Source organism: Phacochoerus africanus, chromosome 4 (assembly GCF_016906955.1).
Source record: "Phacochoerus africanus isolate WHEZ1 chromosome 4, ROS_Pafr_v1, whole genome shotgun sequence".
NCBI classification, from domain to species: domain Eukaryota; kingdom Metazoa; phylum Chordata; class Mammalia; order Artiodactyla; family Suidae; genus Phacochoerus; species Phacochoerus africanus.
This window is the reverse complement of record NC_062547.1, coordinates 9,299,211-9,308,768: the sequence shown is the minus strand read 5'-3', so window position 1 is coordinate 9,308,768 and position 9,558 is coordinate 9,299,211. Positions and strand designations below refer to the sequence as shown.

The 9,558-nt window shown below is 52.5% G+C and overlaps 1 protein-coding gene across 1 annotated transcript; it reads left to right on the top strand.

Annotated features, from left to right (window-relative positions):
- The first annotated feature begins 4,899 nt into the window (after window positions 1–4,899).
- Window positions 4,900–9,214, top strand: SCGB1A1 (secretoglobin family 1A member 1). The gene is made up of 3 exons (XM_047774105.1): window positions 4,900–5,028; window positions 7,510–7,697; window positions 9,069–9,214. Exons 1-3 carry the CDS (start codon window positions 4,974–4,976, stop codon window positions 9,099–9,101), a joined length of 276 nt encoding a protein of 91 aa, XP_047630061.1. The 5' UTR covers window positions 4,900–4,973; the 3' UTR covers window positions 9,102–9,214.
- The last annotated feature ends 344 nt before the right edge of the window (window positions 9,215–9,558 follow it).

Below are 9,558 nucleotides of genomic sequence, written 5' to 3'. Positions count from 1 at the left end.
TCGGATCCCGCGTTGCTGTGGCTCTGGCGTAGGCTGGTGGCTACAGCTCTGATTGGACCCCTAGCCTGGGAATCTCCATATGCCGCAGGAGCGGCCCAAGAAATAGCAAAAAGACCAAAAAAAAAAAAAAAAAAGTTCTTGACCCAATGAGCTGTCTGGATGACACTCCTCGAGCCATTCTCTGTGCAGCCCCTGGTGTTATCATCGAGTGGACCTGCCCTGCGTCTGGAAGGCCCTCCCTTTCTGCCAGCCAGTTTGGGGGAGGCCACATGGAGATGCCTTTGCTCTATGGTGCACGGATGGGGAAGTAAAAACACCCCTGGGATTCTACGCTCTTTACGAGGCTTCCCTACGGGTGGACCTCAGAACTACTCCTTGTTCATGTAACCCTGCTTGTCAACCCCTGCCCCGAGTCAGGTCAGGAACGTAGGAGTCGGCTGAGCTCACAGGTGTATGCGTTGGACTCAGCAGCATAGCAGGAAACGTGCGTCCTGAGAACCCAGGTGGAGCGTGACAGTGGCGCGGTTTACCCAAGATCCTCTGTGTCCCCCAGAGTCATGTGTGAACTTGAACAAGGAAACTCAAAACATAGAGTCCTGGAGTTCCCATCGTGGCTCACTGGTTAAGGAATCCAACTAGGAACCATGATGTTGCGGGTTCGATCCCTGGCCTCACCCAGCGGGTTGAGGATCCGGCATTGCTGTGAGCTGTGGTGTAGGTCGCAGACGTGGCTCAGATCTCATGTTGCTGTGGCTCTGGCATAGGCCAGCGGCTGCAGCTCTGATTAGACCCCTAGCCTGGGAAACTTCAAATGCCTCGGGTGTGGCCCCAGAAAAGACAAAAAAAGACAAAAAAAAAGCCATAGAGTCCTTCCTCTCGTGCCCTCAACAAGGAGACATACCGGTGCCATAGTCACCAGTGTTCAGCAGTCACCTCCTCCACACCAGGCACCCCTTAATGTGCATTACCCAGATGTAATCTTCACAGCCGGATGCAGCAGAAGATACTGTTATACAGACAAGGAGATCACAGCAGGAGAGGCGTGAAGCACTTTGCCCAAGATAACACAGGATTGAAAAAAGAAACCCCTCGAGAGCATAAACAAGGACTGTGCCCTTCAAATCTGGCCCCCATCCCCACTCCAGGCACAAGGCCCCACGGTACTCCCAGCTGCATCCAGGTCATTCGCCACCAAAGGGCCTCAGTGCTGGGGGCCCCCTCAGTGCTGCCCGGGTCCCCTCCCCCTGCAGGATTTGGCATGGAATCGTTTGCTGGAAGAGGACCGCCCCATCCCCTGGGTAAGGTCTCCCCATCTCACGCTCCTTTTCTACCATCGCGCCCCATATCCTTCTCCTCTCGCACTTAGGACACCTACAAGAGTGTCTTGTTTGTTTCACCATCTGCCTGTGTCTCCACACCAGAGTGAGCCTCCACAGCAATGAGGACCTGGGCCCACCTGCTTCATCCCTGCATCCCTGGCTCAGGTTGATGCTGTCCTGACAGCAAACTGGGGTACGGGATTATTCCTGGGGACTCAGTAACTGGGAAGGGAAGAGGGCGAAGCTGGGCTGGGCAGAGGGGACACTGGCCTGCAGGCCACACAGGCCTGGTAAAGATGTGGCCAGCCAAGCAGGGAGCTCTGGAGTGAGGGCCACCTGCTGGAGTTGTCCCACATGGCACAGAAGTGCCCCCCTTGCTTGGTCACTGGGTGTGAGCATCTTGCAGAGGGTATGACCTTGAGCACAACAGCTCCCTGCAGCTAAGACAGATGGCCAGGGACTGTGCAAAGCCCCAGGGACTGGCCACTGGCCACTCTCTGCTGACCTCACTTCTTGTAACCAAGCTGCAAGTTCTTCTTCTTCTCCTTCTCCTTTTTTTTTTTTTTCCTGTCTTTTTGCCATTTCTTGGGCCGCTCTAGTGGCATATGGAGGTTCCCAGGCTAGAGGTCTAATTGGAGCTGTAGCCACCGGCCTACACCACAGCTCACGGCAACGCCAGATCCCTAACCCACTGAGCAAGGCCAGGGACCAAACCCGCAACCTCATGGTTCCTAGTCGGATTCATTAACCACTGAGCCACGACGGGAACTCCTCCTTCTTCTTTTAATATATTCCCTTTCTTATATTATCTTCCATCATGTTCTATCCCAAGAGACTGGATACGGTTCCCTGTGCTGCACAGCAGGACCTCATTACTTATCATTCTGAATGTAATCGTTTGCATCTACCAACCCCAAATTCCAAGTCCATCCCACTCCCTCCACCCTTGGCAACCACAAATCTCTTCTCTATGTCTGTGAGTCCGTTTCTGTTTTGTAGATGGGATCCTTTGTGCCATATTTTAGATTCCACATAATTGATATCATACGGAATTTGTCTTTCTTTTTCTGACTTCCTTCATTTAGTACGAGAATCCCTAGTTGCATCCATGTTGCTGCAAATAGCATTATTTCATTCTTTTTTATGGCTGAGTACTATTCCATTGTATATATGTACCACATCTTTTTTTTCATTTGTAAAATAATTTTTTGTTTTAATAAAGTATAGTTAATTTACAAGGCTATGGTAATTTCTGCTGTACAACAAAGTGACCTAGTCATACATATATACATATCCATTCTCTCTGATTCTATGTAGCACACTTTTTTTTCTTTTGTCTTTTGTCTTTTTAGAGCCCCACCTGCAGCATATGGAGGTTCCCAGGCTAGGGGTCAAATCAGAGCTGTAGCCCCTGGCCTACACCATGGCCAAAGCAATGGCAGAGTTGAGCCACGTCTGCAAACTGTACCACAGCTCACAGCAACACCAGATCCTTAACCCACTGAGCAAGGCCAGGGATGGAACCTGTATCCTCGTGGATACTAGTCAGATTCGCTTCCGTTGAACCACAACAGGATCTCTCTGTACCACATCTTCTTAATCTATTCCTCTTTCAATGGACATTTAGGTTGTTTCTCTGTCTTGGCTGTTGTGAATAGAGCTGCAATGAACATAGGGGTACACGTATCTTTTTAAATTGCAGTCTTGTCCAGATATATGCCCAGTGGCAAGTTCTTTTTTTTTTTTTTTTTTTGTCTTTTTAGGGCCGCACCCGAGGCATATGGAGCCTCCCAGGCTAGGGGGTCTAATCAGAGCTACAGCTGCTGGCCTACACCATGGCCACAGCAACGCCAGATCCGTAACCCACTGATCGAGGCCAGGGATCGAACCCACAACCTCGTGGTTCCTAGTCAGATTCGTTTCCACTGCGCCACAACGGGAACTCCCAGCAAGTTCTTCTTAAAGGGGCCCCAAGGCAGGGCTGCTCCATATCTCAGCCAACTCCCAGCTCCTAGCATGGTGCCTGGCACATAGCAGGTGCCCAGCCCTTGAATGAATGAATGAACATTATTGAATCTCTAAATACAGATAGGATTCAGAGAAGGAGACAAGGCAGATGCGTGTTCCAGGCACCAGGCCCAGCTCGTACAAAGGTAAAAAGACAAGGAGTGTCCCCAAATCAGCAAATACTAAGAAGGGGTTAAATCCCCTGCAGGGGAGCAGAGGAGTGAGGCTCGAATGGTAAGCAAAGGCCAGTGGACAGGGCCTTGTAAATCACACTTGAATTTTATCCCTTCCGCCAAAGGAAGCCTTCCAAGGGTTTCAGGAAGGAGGAGGATGAAATCCGTGGGTTTTAGAAAGATCATTCTGGTGGCCTTTCTGAGGATGGCCCAGGAGGACGAGCCAAGAGGCAGGAGCCCATCTAGGAGGTGACTTTAACCCTGCCAGGCCTGTGTTCTAGGGCACAGGCATCAGAGAAGAAAGGAGGCAGCCACTGACATGGTGGCAGGAGACAGGAAGGGGCCACGGCCCCAGCCTGGAACCCCCAATGCATCAGCTCAGTCAATAAAGAATCAAAGTCTACAGAACAGGGACGGCTGAAGGGAAAACAGGAAAGAACAGGAGTTCTCGTCGTGGCTCAGTGGTTAACGAATCTGACTAGGAACCATGAGGTTGCGGGTTCGATCCCTGGCCTTGCTCAGTGGGTTAAGGATCCGGCATTGCCGTGAGCTGTGGTGTAGGTCGCAGACGCGGCTCAGATCCTGAGTTACTGTGGCTGTGGTGTGGGCCGGCAGCTACAGCTCCAATTCGACCCCTAGCCTGGGAACCTCCATATGCCACAGGTGTGGCCCTAGAAAAGACAAAAAAAAAAAAAAACAAAACAAAAACAAGAAAGAACAGAGCCGTGGGAGCGCAGGAGAGAGAATGCAGGAAACGACAAGGGGGTCAAAGCCATTAAAAGGTCAAGAGGGAAAAGGCCTGAAGTGCCCGTGGACTTGCCCTCAGGGGGCAGGACTCCAGAGCCAGCTGGCGCAGGGCATCCTCCAGCTTGACCCAGGGCTTGGGTTTCTCAGGGTGTTCTTTATCCCTCAGCATGCTTCTGTCCGGGCTCTCCCCCCAAGTCAGACCACAAGACGGTCTGGCCCATATGACCCTCAAGGCTTGAGGACCAGCCGCTTCCTGGGAGAGGAGCCCAGCGGGGTACCAGGAGTGCCAAGTCCTAGTTCTGTCCCTGCCGCTTGGGCCTTGGGCCTGAGCTTCCAGAGTGTTGGGTCCAGATAGGATCGACAGTTGCTTCTGTCTGTCGATCTGGACTGCCCAGGGCTCAAGGTCAAAGGTGGGTGGCCCAGGCCACCAGGTCTCCAAACCCTGACTGGGGAACCTAGCTGCCTCCCCACAGGACTCTGGGTTACCCCCTTCCAAGTGGCCAGTAGGCGAGCTCAGTTTCAATGGACACAGAATCCAGGTTGGGAAAGGAGAATATTTACTTTTTCCACGGAGCTGATGCCCAAATAAATAGTGTGGTCCCCGAAGTGGAGCCCACGCCCTACCCTCCCCTGTCCAGGAACCTATAAGAAAGCGGACCGGCACTTCTCCCGCAAGACCACCGGACCAGAGACAGGACTGGGGCCTCCCACCAGCCTCCGCTCCACCATGAAGCTGGCCGTCACCTTCACCTTGGTCGCCCTGATCTTCTTCTGCAGCCCTGGTGAGTGCCCAGAGCCCCTGTGCCCCAAGCCCGGCTTGGGAACTCTCCCAGCTCCCCGTCCCGCTCGGGAGATGGGGGCAGCTGTCAGGTCCTCTGCTGAGCTGCGTCCCGTCTTGGGAATGTGGGGAGAGCCCTAGGGCTGCGAGGTGGCCTGAAAAGGACCCCATCTTCCGTACCCAGCAACCTCAGCGCTTCAGGGGATGGACAGACTGCAGGGAGGGATGGGGAAACGCCCACCCGGATGCCTGCACTCAGTGGCCAACAGGATGGGAGTCACGAGCTCCTCAAAACCCAGGCGTGGATGGACCCCGAGATGCCAAGAGATCAGGGGCCGGCCCCCAGGTTTGGGGTCAACACACACTCTGGCAGCCAAAGCGGCTGGAAGGAGCCACAGAGCCTCTCAGCTTTAAAAGAAAACCCAACCCAAGGCAAGGTCTCCCATTCTGGGCAGAGAGGAATATTCTAGAAAGGGATCTTCCCTTTGGGAAACCGCCAACCCAGAGTGGTGGGGTTTCTAAACATTTCTGCCCTCTGCAAAACGGGTTAGGAGTCTCTGAAGAATTGCAGGTGTCACTGAGAGTAAAAGAATGAGACAGACAGAGACGGGGGGTGGGGGATGGATCATATCTCCCTCGAAGCCCCCTGATCTTTTGGGAACTGGGTTACCAGGTTTTTTTTACTCTGTATCAGCCTTTTCTACTCCCTTTAATCAACAACAACAAAATTTTTTTTTTTTTTTTTTTGCTTTTTAGGGCCGCACCTGAAGCATATGGAGGTTTCCAGGCTAGGGACTGAATCAGAGCTACAGCTGCTGGCCTGCCCCACAATAAGATCTGAGCCATGTCTGCAACCTACACCACAGCTCACGGCAACACTGGATCCTTAACCCACTGAGCAAACCCACAACCTCATGGGTACTAGTCAGATTTATTTCCACTGCGCCACAAAGGGAACTCCCAACAACAAAAAATTTTTTTAGCAAACTCCAATTAGTTCACTTTGAAAATTTCCTACTGACCATGAAGAGAAGCTCTATGACCTTGGGTTGAGGGCAGGCTGGGGAGTTCAAAAACCAAGACCCAAAGCAGTGGGAACAACTATCGTGCAGATATGTCTGTTTTAAAGGGGAAATAGGAGCTCCTGTTGTGGCTTAGCGGATTAAGAACTGGAAATAGTGTCCATGAGGATCCAGGTTCAATCCCTGGCCTCACTCAATGGGTTAAGGATCCGGCGTTGCTTTGCTGTGGCTATGGTGTAGGCTGGCAGTGGTCGCTCTAATTCAACCCCTAGCCCAGGAACTTCCATATGCGGCAGGTGTGGCCGTAAAAATAAAAAAAAATAAAGGGGAAATAACATCATTTGGACCAAAACGTATGCTAATTAGATGATCTCAGTGCCTTGTAGAAAGCAGGTGGATCAGCAAGAAGGGGCTGAAAAGTTTAAAGGCAGGTCTGGGATGCCTGTGTGTGTGTGTGCACGTGCGCGTGTGCTATAATAATACCTATAATAAGATCTAACATTTATTTGGCACTATAATGTGCCCATCACTGTTCTGAACCCTTTCACAGATCCTTTCTTTTCATCCTTACGACAACCCTATGACGGGGACATTATCCCCATTTTACAGATAAGAAAACTGAGCTACAGAGGATAAAGCAACTTGCCTGATGGCACAGGGAGTTGCAAAGCAGGGACCCACGCTCTGGAGGGGCTCTGACTTGGGGTGGCCCCTCTGGGGCCCCGGAGTCCAGGCAGGCAGGGACGTTTGCACCCAAGAGGAGTTTGCACACCAGACGGTGAATTCAAGACGGGGAGCTGAGACAAGTGGGAAGCAAGTATGGGATGGTGACTGTCCCCACGACCCCCGGGGGCAGGGACCCAAAAAGGGAGCACAGCCTGGGGCGCACTTGGGTGAAAGGAACACAGCGGGGCCAGGAACAGAGGTGTGTCTGTGTGCGGGTGAGCCTCTTCCGGGCCCAGCTGGGGCGGGGGCGGGGGGAGGGTGGCACTTGGCTGGTATACGTGCCTCTTCCTGCCAGAGCCTGACTTTGCCACCTGCCCCCACTAACAAGTGGCTCAGACCATCACTAACCATGTTTAGGGGTGGGAACAGCAAAACATCAGTGGCCTCTTCCCAGGCCCAACACCGCACAAAAAATCAGATCAGCAGCCTCTATCATGAGGGCCCTGCCTAGAATGCCAACGGAAAAAGCAAACAGCACCTTGCCCCACCCCAACCCAGGAAGTGCAAAAAAGACTCCGGTAAGCCACAAAAAGCTAGCCGCAACCCAGAGGGCAGCCAGGCGGCCCCACAGAGCCAACCATTTGGAGTGCCACCGGACCGAACCTTTGACGCCGTCAACACAAGGGCGGCGGTCTCTGGCTGATGGGCTGTGCGCCTCTGAGGCCAGGTCCAGGCAGGGAGCCGGCCAGCTTCGACAAGGGTCCAGCTACACATGTGCTCTCTTTTCTGTGCTCCAGCTTCTGCAGAGGTCTGCCCGATCTTTCTAGAAGTCATTCAAAACCTCTTCAAGGGCACACTTGCCAGTTACCAGGCTTCAATTGAACCTTTCAGCCCCAACGAAGACATGAAAGAGGCGGGGACCCAGCTGAAGATGCTGGTGGACACGCTCTCTCCGGAGGCCAAGGACAGCGTGTTAAAACTCAAGGTACACAGGAGTTCCCGTCGTGGCGCAGTGGTTAACGAATCCGACTAGGAACCATGAGGTCGTGGGTTCGATCCCCGGCCTCGCTCAGTGGGTTAAGGATCCAGCGTTGCCGTGAGCTGTGGTGTAGGTCACAGACGCGGCTCGGATCCCGCGTTGCTGTGGCTGTGGCGTAGGCCAGTGGCTACAGCTCCAATTCGACCCCTAGCCTGGGAACCTCCACATGCCGAGGGAGCAGCCCTGGAAAAGGCAAAAAGACACAAAAAAAGAAAAGCAAAACTCAAGGTACACGGTTCCCTTGGCCCCCACTGCCCAGCAGGGGGCTCCCCAGGTCCCTAGGCTGCAGGGTCAGCCCACTTTGGGGACACTTTTCTAATCCAGAGAGGAGCCCCAAAGTACAAATGTCCCCAGGAAAGCAGGCAGAGACATCTGAACTTCTTTTTTCTTTTTCTTTTTTTAAAGTTTACACACTTTTTTTTTTTTTTTTTTTAATGGCCGCACCTGCAGCACATAGAGGTTCCCAGGCAAGGGGTCGAATCAGAGCTGCAGCTGCTGGCCTACACCACAGCCACAGCACTGCCAGATCTGAGCCTCATCCACAACCTACGCCACAGCTTGCAGCAACGTTGGATCCTTAACCCACTGAGCAAGGCCAGGGATCGTACCCTCACCCTCGCAGACACTATGTTGGGTTCCTGACCTGCTGAGCCACAAGAGGAACTCCTGGCCTTTCTATTGAGGAGCTTCTGAGAGATTATCCAAACTCAGCTCCTCCCAGAGATGCTGAAACTCTTAACTGACACCAGAGTTCCTCAATCTAGGAGTTCCCCGTTGTGGCTCAGAGGTCACAAACCGGACTTGCAGCCATGAGGATGCAGGTTCAATCCCTGGCCTCGCTTAAAAGAAATATTTAAGGTGACTATGCTACCCAGACATACCTGTAAGCAAAGACGAACCTTTCTAGAGAGTTCCATCTCCGCAAAATAAAGAGTGGATTTTTCAATCATTTTGACAGAGCAGTAGGGAGCTATTAGGGTCTGGGTGGCCCTGTGACAGTCCCACAAATCACCTACAGCTCTCCACCTATAGAAGGATCAGCTAGCTTCCTGTAAGAAACTTGGGAAGCATGCAGTTCCCTGGTAGGTTAAGGATCTGGTGTAGCCACAAGCTGTGGTATAGGTCACAGATGTAGCTTGGATCCGGCGTTGCTGTGGCCGTGGTGTAGGCCGGTGGCTACAGCTCTGATTCAACCCCTAGGCTAGGAACCTCCCTATGCTGCAGGTGAGGTCCTAAAAAGACCAAAAAAAAAATTTTTTTTGCTTGGTCTTGTTTTAACGTTCATTCACTATTGTATTGGTGTTTCGTTTGTTTTAGGAAAAAATCGTAAAAAGCCCACTGTGTGCTTAGGATTTGGAACCTGAAGACCTTCATCTCTGGAGGCCCTGACACCCCCAGCCGCTTCCTCCCCTCCATCCCCACCAGCCCACCCTGACTCCCTACAATAAAATCCAAGCATCTCATCTTTGCGTTCCTGCCTCTCTGTCATTCACCTGCTGGAGTGTGAAGCTGTGCCACTGCCAGGGGTAAAGTTGGCAAAAAGAAAGGCAGTGGGAGTTCCTGTCGTGGCCCAGTGGTTAACGAATCTGACTAGGAACTATGAGGTTGCAGGTTCGATCCCTGGCCTTGCTCAGTGGGTTAAGGATCCGGCGTTGCCGTGAGCTGGGGTGTAGGTTGCAGACACGGCTCGCGTTGCTGTGGCTGTGGTGTAGGCCAGCGGCTACAGCTCTGATTGGACCCCCTAGCCTGAGAACCTCCATATGCCGTGGGAGCGGCCCAAGAAATAGCAAAAAGACAAAAAAAAAAA

Excerpts from the sequence above, each read along its gene's own strand:
- SCGB1A1 (XM_047774105.1), top strand. The coding sequence starts at position 4,974 with ATGAAGCTGGCCGTCACCTTCACCTTGGTCGCCCTGATCTTCTTCTGC. Across the intron at positions 5,029-7,509 it reads GATCTTCTTCTGCAGCCCTG|CTTCTGCAGAGGTCTGCCCG; the intron begins GTGAGTGCCCAG and ends TCTGTGCTCCAG. Across the intron at positions 7,698-9,068 it reads ACAGCGTGTTAAAACTCAAG|GAAAAAATCGTAAAAAGCCC; the intron begins GTACACAGGAGT and ends CGTTTGTTTTAG.